At 41.9% G+C, this 16,135-nt stretch overlaps 1 protein-coding gene across 1 annotated transcript; it reads left to right on the top strand.

The window, feature by feature from the left end:
- The first annotated feature begins 3,081 nt into the window (after positions 1 to 3,081).
- LOC308375641 (uncharacterized protein) lies at positions 3,082 to 8,372 on the top strand. The gene is made up of 4 exons (XM_080851809.1): positions 3,082 to 3,187; positions 4,281 to 5,108; positions 6,636 to 6,668; positions 7,333 to 8,372. Exons 1-4 carry the CDS (start codon positions 3,172 to 3,174, stop codon positions 7,380 to 7,382), a joined length of 927 nt encoding a protein of 308 aa, XP_080707935.1. The 5' UTR covers positions 3,082 to 3,171; the 3' UTR covers positions 7,383 to 8,372.
- The last annotated feature ends 7,763 nt before the right edge of the window (positions 8,373 to 16,135 follow it).

Genomic DNA, 16,135 nt, shown 5'->3' with positions numbered 1-16,135 from the left:
AGAAAAAAAGCATACTTATAGGGGCTGAAGTCATGTAATCTCCACACACATTGAGGTGAAGTGATTATTTATTCTCTACCATTTTGAATTATTTCCTTAAAATGTGAAACTACAAATCGGTCTCCGTTACAAAGTCTAACAGTCTAATCAACAGGTTAAAAAACACTTGATGGAGCCTGAAGGTGATGGAACAGAGCAGCCCATACCAACTTGTGCTTACAAATGCAAACTAGACCACATTTTAAGGAATCCGGAGACCCGGAGGTATATGGGTATGGTCACATTTTCTTTCTTCTACTCTTGAATGTGCCAGATGATTGGGTTTAAATGAAAACAAAATCGGTTGAGAACATTTCAAAGATCTCAGATCTATAGATCAGTATGTCGTCCTTAAGGTGAAATCACCTCTTCACTCAATATTCAGAATTTTACAGGCATGGGAAATCTCCTATTTTCTTGCTTTTTTTATCAGGGTTATCGAAAATCGCTAGATGATAGGGTGCATCAAGTCAATTATTTGAAACCACTTTAAAATGTCCATGTGATAGCCTTCCGTACAAGACCACTAATTTAAAATATGCTGGCAGTATTACAGAAACACAATTTTCTATTTTTGTGTGTGTGTGTGTGTGTGTGTGTGTGTGTGTGTGTGTGTGTGTGTGTGTGTGTGTGTGTGTGTGTGTGTTGTGTGTGTGTGTGTGTGTGTGTGTGTGTGTGTGTGTGTGTGTGTGTGTGTGTGTGTGTGTGTGTGTGTGTGCCAGACGCAAGAGTGCAAGGGAGAGAACATCTGTCTGAGATTAGTGAGTGGAGACAGCCATGGAAAGGAGTGATTCTTCCATATGAGAAAGAAGAAGAAGAAGACGGAGTTGGAGCTCAGCTGGAGAACCAGAGTGCCCAGGGCTTTAAAGCACAGCTATTGAGTAGACAGGCAAAACCAAAGGGGAGTAAAGGAGAAGGAGAGGGCAAAAGGATGAGTTTAAAGGAGCAGAGAAAGACAAAGTCCTCTATGAAGAAAAAACATTGGACCGGGTACAGACGGGCACAAACAGGGCTAAAGAACAATGGCTGTTACGGTGTCAGGAGCAGAGAGGAATTCCAAATTCAAAAAGATTGCAACGAGTTCGGTGATTATTATTTTCAAATTGACATGAACCAGTTGCCAAGTGCAAAGGTTGTCTCATCCTCATCATTAGGTCAACATTTTGAAGTCTCCTCCCGTACCACCCAGAGCACCAAGGATCACAGGGAGAAGGTTTTAGAGAGAGCCAGAAGGGTCCACCAGCAGCGATGTGAAAACCGCTTGGGGGCATACAATGAGAGTTCTGAAGATAAGGGAGCGAGGATCAGCACCAACATGATGGGAGAGAGTAGAGATATTGTGAAGATTGAGCACAAGGCAGATTTGATCAAGAAAGCCAAACAGGGACAAAACCCAAAACGGATGAAACAGAACAAAGTTGACAAATCAAAAGTAGTTGGATCTGAACTGTGGACTTTAGATGTAGCTGAGGATAAGAGCAAGATCACCAAAAGAAAACAAACTGGTAAGATAAGCAATGAGAAAAGAAAAGAAAAGCGTAAGGTAAAAAAAGAAGAGTCAAGTATACTGTCACTACACAGAAGTGAAGAAGAAGTCATTTATGATTCCAACGTTTTGAATGAAAGTAATTCCGTGGCAGACAGAGAAGCTCACAGTGAAGTAAAACATTGTGAGAACATTAATAGCAATGACAGCAATGTCTCAGAAAGGGAAATGGGAAATATCACAGCAGTGAAAGTGAAAGACAAAAATACCATTGGTGAGTTGTACTCAACACAGTTTATAACTAGACCTATGATTAGCCCTAGATACACTGCATAAAGATGTTGCTAACCTAATTTGTGAAAGTACACTGAGTTGTAGTATGTTTTTTGTCTCCTTCAGGAGATAGACATTCTGAGGAGGTACACTCAGAGAATGGCCAAAGAGGTGAGAAAACAGGAGATCGATTGAAATTGAGTGAAAAGAATGTGAAACATCTGAGAGTGAACGATAGCTCATCAGAAACACCTTTAGCAGTTACAAAGAGCCGTGACTCAGCAACTAAGAGCAGGAAGCATAATCACACAATCCAGGAAGCTTTAGAGCATCACATATGCATGACAACTCAGGAATCTTACTCAAAGGAGACCAGTAACACAGTTCTTTTGGCCAGTTTGCCTGATGCAACGAACAAGAACCAGTTTGGTAGGCAGAATGGGGGAGCTAGATTGCCCAAAGGCAGGGTGTCAGCAGCAGACAGGAGAAGGACGAGGGCTGCAGACTGGGAAAACATCCAGCGGGGTAGGCAGAACGAGGCCAACTGGTGCTGGAGGGTAGATAGTGCTGCTGCTGGTGACTGGGCATGTCAAAACAAGGCAGAGATAGGAGTAACTAAGAACCGAAGGAGTAAAAAGAATCACTGTGGGGACCAGGAAGTTTCCGGAAAAAACGAATGTAGGCCTAATGAAGGAATAGACTGCCTGTTACTTCAGCATACAGAGGGACATAGGATCACAGTCAATGACAGTTGGCCTTATGGAAGAGTAGAAGGGGAGAGGGTCACACACCAACAGCATAAGAAACCATCTCGCAAGGAGAGATCAAGAGGCCGCTTATATAGAAACTGGAGAAGAAAAAAGGATGAGTCAGAGAATCTTCTTGAGAGCATGAATGAGGACTACCATAGACAAGGTGATATAGTGTTTTTATAATTATTATAATTTATTATTATTATTGAATGTTTGCTTGTTTGTTTTGATGTTTATTTAACACTATTGTATTGTCATATTTACCCAAAGAAATGGGATTTGGCTGTTGACCCTTTGCAATATTTATACATAAAAATCCCGCCCACATTCTATATATATATATACCGGTATGTTGCATGTGTGTTGGGGTTGGGAGGGCAGAGGCGTATTTCTTTTTTTTAAAGCTACCCTCCAGATATGAGGGGTATTTTTTGAATGTGGGCGGGATTTTTCCCTCCTCTCTTGGCGCCTCAAATAACCGGAAGAGATAACTCCTACTTCCACCCGGTCAGTCTGTAGCTTCCGTGTGGCCCTGTCTGAAGTCGTCAACACGCCGTCCTGTCTCATATTGTAATTGGCGCTAGCTATATTTAAATTCACTGGGAAGCAACACTTCAAGATATGCATATTAAACCAGGTGAGCGTTATTTTCTTCGAAATGTGTACATTGTTACATATATAGATACTGCTACTTTGCCTAATTATCTATGATAGCTGCCTAGCCAGCTAGAGTTACTTAGCCTGCTAGCTGGGTACACGGTATTAGACAGTTTGTCAGCACGCTTTGAATGAAGTGGGCGCTCAGTCTTACGAAACTTTGAACTGGCTAGCTGTCTACGATATCCGACCTTATATGGATGTGTCATTTTGGAAAGTCGGCTTTATGTAAAAAGTTAAACATTTTCATATTGTTAATCTAAGTGGTAGTCACTGTCAGTGTATCTGGATTAATGCTTTTCTTTTCCTCAGCTGAAAATAAGCTGGTTAGCCAACGTCTGCCAACTAGCGAGGTAGCCAAGTAGCTAATGTTAGCCAGGAGATGGTGGTCAGTCCTATCATACTATTTTCTATCAAGATCGATTTCCTGGACCTTTTATTATTATGAGTTGTATTTGTCCTGCTGCCCAATCCATGTTCTGTTGAGCAGCAACTGGGCTAAATTGCCGCAAATCAGGTACTGAAGTGAACTTCTGTAACGCTAGCTGGCTAACTTGGTAGCTAGCCAACCCCTCTGTTGTTGACACCAAAAGTTGGATAACGTTAGGGCACTAGCTGTCTTCTCGCTTTGCTCCTTGTCGAAATCTCTAGAAGCGGTGTTTGCGTACAAGAATCGTGCGCGTTTTGACGGCCTCAAAGTGATGCACTGTGTGTTTAATCAATGTACTCTAGCTGGTTTGTTAGTCTATTAATTACGTAGCTTTTACTGACGCTAACGTTAATGGGCTAACTTAAACGCCAACTCAGCGAGCCAGTGGAAGTTTTTTGTTGCCCCCCGTTCAATTTCTCAACAACCACATGCCTTTTGAGCTTGCTGGATTTTATAAAAAGTAGCGACTATTCCATAAGGCTCTGTATGGTGTTAGTCTGGATGACTAAACATTGAATATTTGTCCTTTACTCACAAACGTAGCCCAAGCACCCCTAAAACGTGGCAATGTCCATTCATATTTGTTTTTTCACCCAGTTCTCTATTGATTTAATGGATGAGTTTGATATCATTTTTTCTTAAGGTTCTTGGGAGGCCAACAACGCCGTATGTGAGTCAGATCGCCTGTGTGACCCTGCTGTTCTGGTTTCACCCCCCAAGCCTGAGCCTCACATCCGGAACCGCCGTCTTTCTCCTGGTTCTGGCATTTGTGGCGGAGGGGGAGGAGGCTCCTCTGCGGGGCCTGACAAGCAATTCAGACAGGTTTCTCCATCGGTGCCTGAGGCCGCTTTGAACGGGATAGGCCAACCATTTGCGTTTCCTCACAGCCGCGAGAGGGAGCGGAGGGGCCACATCAGAGGCCGAGGCCCCAGACGGGAGAGCCCAAGGGTGAGCGGACGCCTCAGCGACAAGCCCCAGAGACCCGGCCCTATCCAGAAGGCCCGGTGGGTGGAGGACAGCCTGTCTTTGCTCAAGCCTCCACCGTCCTTCCCGGTGAAGGACAGCCCTGCCAAGCTGCAACCGGCCGTGAGTTACGCTTCCAAGGTGAAGGCAGGGGGTGGCGGGGCGGGGGGCGCCGAGGAGCCCCCCGGCATCGGGGTGCTGCTGCAGAACCAGTGGGGGCTGAGCTTCATCAGTGACGGACCAGCTGAAAACAGTCCCTCTGCAGCTGCCCCTGACCCGACTCAAAACCTAACCCCTCAGGCTACGTCAGAACCTGCAGCCAGCCTCCCTTTTGCCCCCTCGAACCCCCTCACTGGAGATATGGACTCTGAAAAGCCTGCCCTCTCCACCACTCCTGCCCTTGCTGTGTCCTTCTCCATGGAGCTGTGCAACAGACAGGACGAAAGCTCTGGAGAGCTGCTGCTCACCTGTCGCCACCTGGTAGAGGCTATGCAATATCACGTCCAAGGTGAGGGTGGTCTTTTTTTTCCCTATGATGGTGGCATTTGTGCTCAGGCAATTTGTGTCTGGATTTGTGCGCGTTGACTGAGCATGTACGCAAGTTTTCAAGCACTGGCTCAGGGTCAAGAGAAAACAATCATTTTACACTATGTATTCATTAAGCACATGCTTTAATGCAAAGCTTCTTGCAGTACGGGTGGACATTGTCAGACCAAAAAGGCCGGTAGCTAAAGCTAGGAAGCGAATGCTATTTAGATTGAGGAGTAAGTACTTATAAAGGGGCAGAGAAAATTATAGACCTACAACAACAAAATAGTCTTTACAATAGATTCACACAACCTACAGATATGAAACACTGTGATTGAGTATCTGCAAGAGCTTAACTAGTAGCCTATACTTTGGAGACACAAATGTGTACGTTTTAGACTACTGAAGCCCTCAGGTTCTTATTCACAGATTTTTGTAAAAGCATACAGTAGTTGCCAGTTTATATAGATACCTAGCAAAAACAAATGCAGTCTTATACAATGGCGTTGTTGTAAATCCTTCATGATTGATATAATGTTATGTTGAAACCGTTTAACAGGTGACAATTCAACTGTGTGATCATTTTGGAGGATGGACTTATTGGTGATATTAGACAGTATAGATTTTTTCACAGGTGTTTCTGTTTAGCCTGATTTAAAATGGGGTTGTCAAAATAATAGTCACACACAACACGGTACAATTCAACAGCACCGTTACTTCAACAGCGGCCTCCAGAATGTACAGTCGAATCAACGGCTCTCTTAATTTGTTGAAACTAATATTGAATACTATAAACCTCATTAAGCTTAAGATGTATTGCAGGACTGCTGTATTAGACTGTAATTGGGCCTTATTCCTTTCTGGGTAAATCGGCAGACCCGAACACTTTATTAATTGAGTTGTTGGTTATGTGGATATGAATCCATTCATTGGGTTCATGTCATGGCATGGCTGAATTCTGCATTGCTCTGACCGTAGTTATTGCAGTCAGACACCATGCAAAATCATATCTCACTGTCCTCTGATTCACATGTGGTCAGATAAACTTGTCTTATCACTAGATGGACACTGAGCACATTGTAACCCCTGGAATGTATACACCTTTTGGTAAAATAATACAGCATAATCAGGAATGTCCTCAAGTGGACCTTTGTTACAAACTTTTAATACTTCATCTTTTTTTTTAAAGATGCAAGTATTCATAAGACTAACGTCCATAGTATCAATGGGAATGTCCAGGGCAGATAGCAGCACTAAGATTGATAACCCAAAATACACAATACTGTGAAGATATAAGATATAAGGTGACTGTAGGTTTGATGTACGTACTTGTGTTTTTATTTATTCACCCACCCTCAGTGTATAGAGTTCTACCAAGAGTTCTGCATTTGTCAGGTTTGATGTTGGAGCTTTTTTGAAAAATGCACAGCTTTTGAAATATTCATCATGGTTTTTGTTTGTGTGTGTGTCATACCATTCCTCATTATGACTGTCTCTTCATTTGCAGAATGGAACACTGTGTACAACAGACAGAAAGAAGGTAAGACAACCTTTAGCTATCCATTAACAATGAACCACTATAACCAGTGCTCTCAGTTTAACGCTGATTTTTTTGAGTCGATAGACCGAAAACCATTTGATGTTGCCATGAAATGTAAACCTGTGATCATAATGAGCAGTCAGTCAGAAGGCAGCATCATTTCTGATGCTGGAATGCCATAAAGAGTACGGAGCTCGGAGTGCTTGAATGAGTTTAATCAGATGGAGAAGGGCCGAGCAATGTGACCCAGAACAAACACTAGGATAATTTCACTGATTCACCTTGGCAACAATTAATCAGTGAACATGATCTCTTGTACTGCCTAGTTTCAAAATGCCACTTTAATAAATGGCATTTACACAATAAGCATCTGTGGCAAATATCATGGCATCAGTACTCACAATGATTATGAAAAAGGTAGGCGGCATTACTACTTTGGATGTTATTTTACATGGAAATCTTCACAACCTGACTGTTAGTTAGTGGAGATGAATGCATTTTGGGTCAGTAAGAGGTTCGAAATGGGCGCAGTGGTAGAGTTTCTGGTAATGGTCCATCCCAACGGAGAGCTGTTTCCATGTGACTTGTCTGTGTCAGATGCTCAGCTGAACCGGAGGTCCTTGAGGATATGTTTCAGTAACAGCTGCTGTCTTTCCCCTTTCAGATCCAGAGAAGGTGGTCTGGTACAAGAACTCCCTGGAGCAGCCGGCCTAGCACCAGGACGCACAGGACACTTATTTTTGTTGTTTTTCATTCTTTATCTTTTTTTTTTTTTTTTCTCCTTACATGTACACACAAACACACTTGTATGTACCTAGCAGCCATGCTATTGCTCTCACACACGTGTACACACAAACACACACAAAACAAACAAACAAACAAACATACATAGACACACTGCACTCAGGTTGATCTTTTTCCACACATCCACAATGAAACACTTTGATCCTATCCCTTGAAGAGAGAATTAAGTCTTGGACTTCTCGGTTGCCTTACAACAGAGCCTGCCTCAGTGAACCTGATTTCTTGTACATTGCTCGAATGGATAGCCTCATCAGCCCCTTCTCCTTGTTTTTTAAACCATCACAAAAAATAATTGAGAATTTTTAAAGATGGGTCTGTATTAAGAGCTGTAATTTTATTGTAAAGAACTACAGTTTTATTCTAAAGATGTCCTATTTCCCTTCCAATTTTTGGGGGTCCCCTCTGACATGCGAGTGGTCAATCAAGCACTTTCCTGTCCGTTGTGATTGGAACAGAGCTTTCTATTACAGCCCTCTCAGACTGATTGTATTTTTAAAGCACAGACATAAAATATATCTGTAGTAACCTAACCCCCACCCCCTTAAAACATCCTTTCACACTTTCTTTCATATACTTTCTTTTTTTTTGTCCCCTATAGGGATTGCTATATGTGCTATCCCCACGAGTTTACGTAGGTGCAGCTTGCACAGTGTGGAAGTGCCCTTTTTTGAGTGTGTGTGTGTGGTGTGTATTTCCCCTCTTCCCTGACCCCTTTTTGACACACCCAATTTAGTTCAATGTTTGGTTGAATGTCAATCATAAACCCAGTCTAGGATCATAGTTGATTTTATTATGGGTTATGGTTTTGGGTTAGAATGGAAATTTATATTATTAAAGAGCCTACACTGGAGGAAGTTTTGATGGTAAATCAGCAGTATTGAAAAATGAAAAATAAAAGAAGTTATCAACATGAGCAAAAGTCTTGTATGTCTGTGTGGCTTTCTTCCATTTTGGATGCTCTGTTGGTTTCAGGCTGTGAACTTGGTACTTGAGGGTTATGAAATGCTTTAAGTCCAGAAGGGGGCAGTGTTAAGTTGCTGAAAATGTGCAAACCATTTGAACCTTGTAATGATGACCAACATTTCAATCATTTGGATACTTGAACTTTAGTCTGTCCAATTTCAGCAAAGAAGTAGAATGTTGTTACGATCCCGGCTCCTGGAATGCAACTTTAAAAAATGAGACTGACACCAGAGATCATGGGGGAAAAAAAGCTTTTATTGCTAAATGATTGAAAATCTAGGAGATGCAACCTACACATATCCGTTCACTGATATTGCATACAAAGCAATCACCTTCTAAACTCTGGAATACATGGACAGTCTGAAACATCCTGCTGTTCTCTACCTATAGCGCTGCAGCTGAGAAATGGAGTCACTGAAGTGCAAATACATGGAGGTACTTTTAGCATCCACGGCACCACAAGTACTGTTGTGGATAATTCCTTCAACTAATTATAAATTAAAGTTTCTTGAACATTCATTAAGTAATACAAGTCTTTTTTGAAGGTCAACAGAAGGACCCTGTGGTTCTAATGAAGTATCAGAGTAAGTATGGTCTTACTCTGCGTTCCCTTAGGAACTTGCCACCATTATGTTGGGTTCCCATTTTTTCCTACTTATTGCATATTATGACATCTGATGTTAATGCGCAAGCTTGCAAAATTACTTGTTTTTGTCACCTGTGGTTACTGTGCTGAAATGTGCTTTTCTTAAAGGATATTACACTTCATACCAGTTCATAAATATGTTTAAAGCAAACATCACACTATCTAAGAATTAGAGTATAAGGAACAGCAGTTTAAAAGGCATATTATTTTTTTGTGTGTGATTGAAGATGTTTAATGACGGAAGACGTTTTAAAGAAATTCTTAGTGGTCAGAACTTGAAGTAGTATTTTCAATTAAGCATTATGGTACAATGCTGTTGAAATCGCACATGCATGTATCTTGCATGATAATTAACACAATAACCATCCAGTTTCTGATACTTTTTGATTTGTGAAGCCCAACAGTCTTTCCCAGCTGGATGTTTCCCATTTGGTCCACTGTCAGGCTGATTATTTTCACAGAACCTAGAAGACACCTTGTGAAGCAGGTATGTCGGTATGTTGAGGTATATATGTAGACCTTACTATTAGCACGGATTTGATCACTCAAAGTTGAATTTCAAACCCATTTCCTTTGTAAATCGTAGAAGGACTTTCATTTATTTTCTAAGCAAGCACATCACCACTGTCAACTGTCCACAAACAAAACTTATAGCCACAATATGACAGGATAAAAGAATATATTTGACACATAGGTTGCTTTGTTGAACATGGAATACATACTGTATTATTTCAATTGCCACTCTGAAACAAAATAGTGAAGAATATATGCAGATAGAAATAGTTTAGCATGTTATATTCTTGAACTCTGTAAATATAAATGTACATTAGTTTGTGTTCACCTCATTGACAAATGTATTAAAGAACAGCTGAAAATGTTTTTTTTTATTTGTTTTATTATGTATAAAATGGAAATGAACACTGTCCTCATGCCCCCAGTGGCAAGCCATAGGGTAGGCCAGTGTTCTTCAACGTGCTATTAGGAGCTGATGGTTTGGAGACAGAACTGTCCACCCTAGGATCACTTTTCTTGGAGGAAAGAGAGGGTTTTGATGCGTGCTTCCAACCATCGGGCAGGGGGCGAGCAACAGCACCATTTTTGATATTCTCTCTTTTCTTGTAACCTCTCATTGTACATTTGGCGGGGTTGGATTGGCTTGTTTCTGATTCATTCTGATTCTGAAGGGTGGCAGGTGACGGACAACTTTGGGAGGACCCAGGCTTTTGGGGGAACCCGTCCTCCTGGGGCTGGGACAGCAGACAGATGGCCGATATTGGAGAGAAGCTGAAAGAGGAAAAGTCAAGCTCATTAGTGTCACAGCATCATTCATGTCCTCTGCCAATTCTCATTCACCAAGGAAAGTTTCTCATATAATCAGACAAACTTTATGATCATATAGTACATGGATTAAAGTTTTCCGTCGCTATGACGGATTTCCGTCAACTCGGCTCGCATAAAGCCAAAAATGAGACACTGATATGATTTGCACATTTCAGCGTCGGAAATACACGAGAGCAAAGGGCAAAACTACCCCTAAGAAATATAATTTTGCCCCTAAAATTACTAGGAGAGTAATACTTATTCAATTAACGTGTCAAAAACATTGTAGCCTATATGACCCGGTCAGTTGCCATTTAATGTTTTGCTTTTCGCCTTGACTGTTGCGTGAAGAAACAAACGTTCTAACAAAACACATTTGGAGCGCTTCCTAATCAGACCTGTGACTGCGAGAGTGAGGAGAGATGAAGACCAGCGCAGTCTCTGTCACCATCTCAGGTTCTAAAAGATAAAATTCACACACCCAGCGACTGTCAAAAATGAAAGCTAGATTGGCTTGTGGAGGATGACAACGACGTTGATAAAAAGACCCGGTTTTGTTTTCAAGGCATGTCGGAATTGTGGACAACGAGTTGCCCAAATCGTTGTCAAACCAGCACAGGTAAATTCTTCTACTGGCTCCATCAAGGGGAGCGAAAACGTTCAGAAATACATGGTACTTCGTCACCAAGCGCCAAACAACACGCCTCACCTACGGTGAATGATAACTAGTAATAATACTTTTAGAAATGATTTAGTTCGGTTAAGCTAGTTTAATGTTAGTTAGCTAACGTTAGCTATCTCTGATAGTACGTTGGCTACAAAGGCTTGCTTGCAAACTAGCTAACTAGTCTAATCTGTATTTCCTGTAGGCCTACTATGGTAGGTACATGAATAAAGGTAACACAAAAATCCATAAATATAATGTGTTATCATTATTAAAAAACAAAGAAACAAAAATGATTGTTAATAGTTGTTTAAAACATTTTTTTTTTACCTTTAAAAATATTGTATTAGTTGTTGTTACTATAACAACTAATAACCACAAATAAAGAAGAATATTATTGTCTAATTTACGTTGTCTGTTTGGTTTTTGTTCAAAAAATCTAAGAAAACACTTTGAATCTGTAGACTAATGCCTAGTCTTATTATTGCCATTTGATGACAATTGTTCATATTCATATACTGTAAGCCTAAATAAGTGTGTTTATTATTTTGAACAAAGGTTAAATGTTATTTCACAAGTTTCTAAAAGTGCCCCCAATTTTTTTGTTAAATGCCCCTGGATTTCAGTAAATCATTTTGTCATTTATAGCCCATTAACAAGAATGGTGAAGTCTTGCAAAAAATATTGGTTTTATGCCCTAGCTTTGAACTAGTAAGTGATAATAGACCACGTGAAGTTCAAATATCGAGGCGGTATGCAGCCACGACCCAAAATGAGGGCCGATTTTTTTTTTTTCAGTCAGATGATTTTTTTTTGCTTTAATCCCTGTATAGTAGTAAAAAGTATTCATGCAAACAAAGCCCAGATATTAACTGAAATGAGCACCATTTACGTTTGCAATCAACTCTTTATTTGATGTAAGCAATTAAAACTTCACTTTAATCGTTCTACCTTTCTACCTTTTCAGTTCAATTTCTACCTTTTAGTTTGGAGAGTTCCCGCTGGGGCGGAGAGATCTGCTTCCACAGTGGTGTTCTCTTGGCTGCCATGTTGTATGGTACTCGTTTGTGTGGCCAGGGCACATTTAGTGTGAGCCTGCATGGAATGAAGGCAAGGGTCGTCTTAAAGTGTGCTTTAAATGACTTCAGGCTGTAGGCTACTCAATCCTTATAATTGGACTTTGACCTTGATGGTCAGACAGTTTTAATGTGCAGATGTTATTGGCATCATGTGAGCTTAACCTTGTAGACAATGGTTTTGCCCCAACCTTATACTTTGTTCCCAGTCCAGATGATTGCTCTAGATTTCAAATAATAAGGACATCTGTCTTACCTTGGTAACAATGCCCTGGCACTTCTCATACAAACCCATTCATATATATCTACATGTTATCCTGTGTTTCATAAACTGAGAGCTTTATGACAGCAGTTCCTGTGTGTTTGGTGGCAGCAGTTCCTGTTTAGCTCTCCTCCCCCGGGGAAACCTCTTGGGTTACTTCCTTGCTTCTTTTGCACCACTAATCATGAGGGTCAAAAGCATATTTCTTATGGTAATTCATTTGTTTGATTGTTTGTTTGTTTTTGTTTGTTTATTTGTTTGTTCGAGCCTAAGAGCCTGAATGTCTATTAAGGAGGTCTTGCACGACCAGCCATCTTACTGACCTTTTGTCTGACTTGTTCCTTCTTGGTGTCCTGTCGCCTTCTCTCAAAACATATTGATGCGACTCGTGCTGCCCCTCACCTCTGACAGTCGGACCCGCATTTCACGCTTCCACTCGTTGGCCTCCTGCTCGGCTTCTGGCTTCTGTGTTTCCTTCAACCTTTTCTCTTCTTGTTTTTCGAAACTTGGCCTGAAAAGCTTGGTCACGGCTTGGCAAAAACGTCGTGGTGCAGATCTTATTTTGTCAATCCCCTCAGGACGTTTGACAATTCTTATAGTCCATCTCCTGTTGTTTTGAAGTTTCCTTTCATCATCTTCAGGCTGTGTCCTTAACTTCCTGTTTTCCTCCATCTGCCTTTTTTCATTCATTTCCCTCTCCTCCTCCTTCCTTTTCGCTTCCTTATGGGCTTTCATCATATCTGCTTTACTCTTTTTTCTCTCCTCATCCAGCAGACTCTTAAAATTTTTCTCCTGCAGTTTTTTTCTGTACCCTTTTAAGCAGGCTTTTAGGCTAGCTGCCTTTAATTCCAGTTCCTTTTCAACCCTCTTCTGACCGTTTTCAATATCTACCTCTTGCGCGTTCAGCACTTCCTCTGTCTTTTCTTTCAGGTGTATAAGAATTGATTTCTCACTCTTCCATGTCTTTAGCATGTCTTTTTCTTTTTTGTAGGCCCTCTTGGCCTCTTTCTCCAGCTCTTTAATATAACCCAATTTCAACCCAGTGGTCCGCACCAAATACCTCAACTTCGCGTAGCGCTCGGTTGGGTCTTCCTGTTTGAGGCTCTTCTTCATGGCCTGTGATGGTTCGGGGACAGTATGGCTGTTGGTTCCTCTTGGAGGTAGCTTGTACGTGGCTGTGTCGCTACTGTCACTCTCTGACCACACTCTCATCTCACCTCTTTCTGTCCCTAGCTGATCCTCCTCAGTCATACTCTTATCCTCTTCACTGTTCTCTTCATCGCCCAATGAAGCCTGAAAACCAAAGAAAAATAGTTTGGTATATAATCATATATACAGTATAAATATATGGTTTGAGTTTTGGGGTCTCATACACTTATAACCCAGGACTATGAATACACTTAAAGTGGACCACTCATTAACTTGCATTAATTTATGGCTCTTCAGATGTAACTGCAAGTGATAGCCAAGCAGGACCAAGCAGTCCTGCTTAGAGATCTTTTGATATACCCTAGTTTGTAGCATGTAATCGCATTTTAAATACAGACCATCTCAATTCAGTGGTCCAATCAATGTTATCACGCCACTTGAATTCAGCTCAATTAAAACTCCTCAACTTGAACTCACTCTGGTTGGTGGTGTGTGTGTTGCATTGCTTCCGGCCACGGCTTGAAGAGTGGTTGCACAGATCAAGGTGGTGGGTGGTTCATGCAAGGGGTCCCTGAGTGATTGGTCTGGAAGGTCTGGAATGGATATGAACTCGTGGGGGAAAGTACACCTGTCTTGGACAGAGGAGCTGTCAGCACAGCTGATTGTATGAGAGGATGAAACTGACCCGGGTAAAGTTTTTCCTGAATGATCTCGATGGGACAACTGGGAATCCTTTGATAGAGAAATTTTGGAGGGGGGCAGCTTCTTCTTTATGCATCGTCGTGACAACTGGCTGGACAGGCCAGTGTTCTCCAACGTGCTATTAGGAGCTGATGGTTTTGAGACAGAACAGTCCACCCTAGGATCAATTTTCTTTGAGGAAAGAGAGGGTTTTGATGCGTGCTTCAAACCATTGGGCAGGGGGCGAGCAACAGCACCATTTTTCTTCTTACCTCTCATCGTACATTTGGTCGGGTTGGATTGGCTTGTCTCTGATTCATTTTGATTCTGAAGGGAGGCAGGTGACGGACAACTCTGTGATGTGTGCTCTGAGTCTGGCTGTAAAAGGTGAGCATCAGCGTAGGCCTTGACCCTCTCCTGTCTCCGTGCCAGGATTCTTTTAACGATCTCAACCAACTTTTCCCTCTCCAGCTCCGCCATTTTCATGGTCTCACTATCATGGATCGTCTCTCTCTCGGCAATGAGGGCATGGGAGCGTTGGGACTCTCCTGCAGTCACCTGGAATGGTTGCACACCAGGAGCAGAGGCAGTTGGAGCAGGAGAGGTGTGCAATTCAACCACCAAGTGAGAGGCTGGCTGACGCTGACTTGAGGAGAGCGGAGGAATGGGAGCACGGGATGCCCCGAGAGGAGATGGCATGACAGCGAACGGGTGGATCACTGGACTCGCCCTTGAGTAATGGGCTGAATGTCCAGGTAAAATCTGTGCAATGTGTGACTGGAGCTGAACTCCTGCCTGACAACTAGACATCATGTCAGCACCAGCAGCACACTGCAAGTTGTCTCCCACAGCACAGGTCTGCATGGACTGTTGAGGTGGAGCGGGTCTAGGTGCAGGTTTTAGTGTTGGGAGTAGCTCCCACACTGGCTCAAGAACAGAACCAGAGGTGGATGAGGACAGACTTCCCTCAAGTGTTCGGACCTGTTTGAGGTGGACACAAATAAACATTTCATTTGTGTGAGTGTCAATGGCGTCAATAATTGTTGACTGGTTAACTGGTTAACAATTGTAAACTGTATGAACACTTTCGCCTACATTACACTCCAAGAGAGGTTTTAGTGTTGGGAGTAGCTCCCACACTGGCTCAATAACAGAACCAGAGGTGGATGAGGACAGACTTCCCTCAAGTGTTCGGACCTGTTTGAGGTGGACACAAATAAACATTTGATTTGTGTGAGTGTCAATGGCGTCAATAATTCTTGACTGGTTAACTGGTTAACAATTGTAAACTGTATGAACACTTTCGCCTACATTACACTCCAAGAGATCTTGTCTCCCAGCCTGCTGGGCCATCCACACAGAGGCCTCTCTACAAGCCCGCTCTGCATCCCTCTGAGACTGCTTCATTACGCCCAGAAACAGGGTTTTGAAGGTCCTCAGAAGACGAATGTCTGATTCAGTTCTCTGTACCTGCCATGCCACAAACATTTGATTCAAAACCCCTCCTTAGTCCTCTCTTCCATTGAATTAAATTAAATTCTATACTCTTTACATATTCTACTGATCAGTTGTAGCACCCACACATTTCTATATCAAGTACACCACCAAAGACTTTCTATACTGATGATCTGACTGTAGTGCGTAAACATACCACAGGTGTCCATCTTGGTTCTGGGCTGCTACCTTCATCAGGCTGCAAAAATTCAATTAAATTCAATTCTATTTAATTAGATTATATTATTCACTAATGTTAAATATTTTTTCAACACCTTAATGTATTATTTTTAATACATTTTACTTTAACCAACGTTTCATTTACAAAGACTAGGCCATAGACATGACTTACAGGGCCAGGATGGACTCGTGTGCAAAACATCTTGAGATCTAAAGAGAAAAAGAGAT

The sequence above is a fragment of the Sprattus sprattus genome (assembly GCF_963457725.1).
Source record: "Sprattus sprattus genome assembly, chromosome: 14".
In the NCBI taxonomy this organism is placed as follows: domain Eukaryota; kingdom Metazoa; phylum Chordata; class Actinopteri; order Clupeiformes; family Clupeidae; genus Sprattus; species Sprattus sprattus.
The sequence above is the reverse complement of the archived record's forward strand: the minus strand, read 5'-3'. Positions and strand labels throughout refer to the sequence as shown.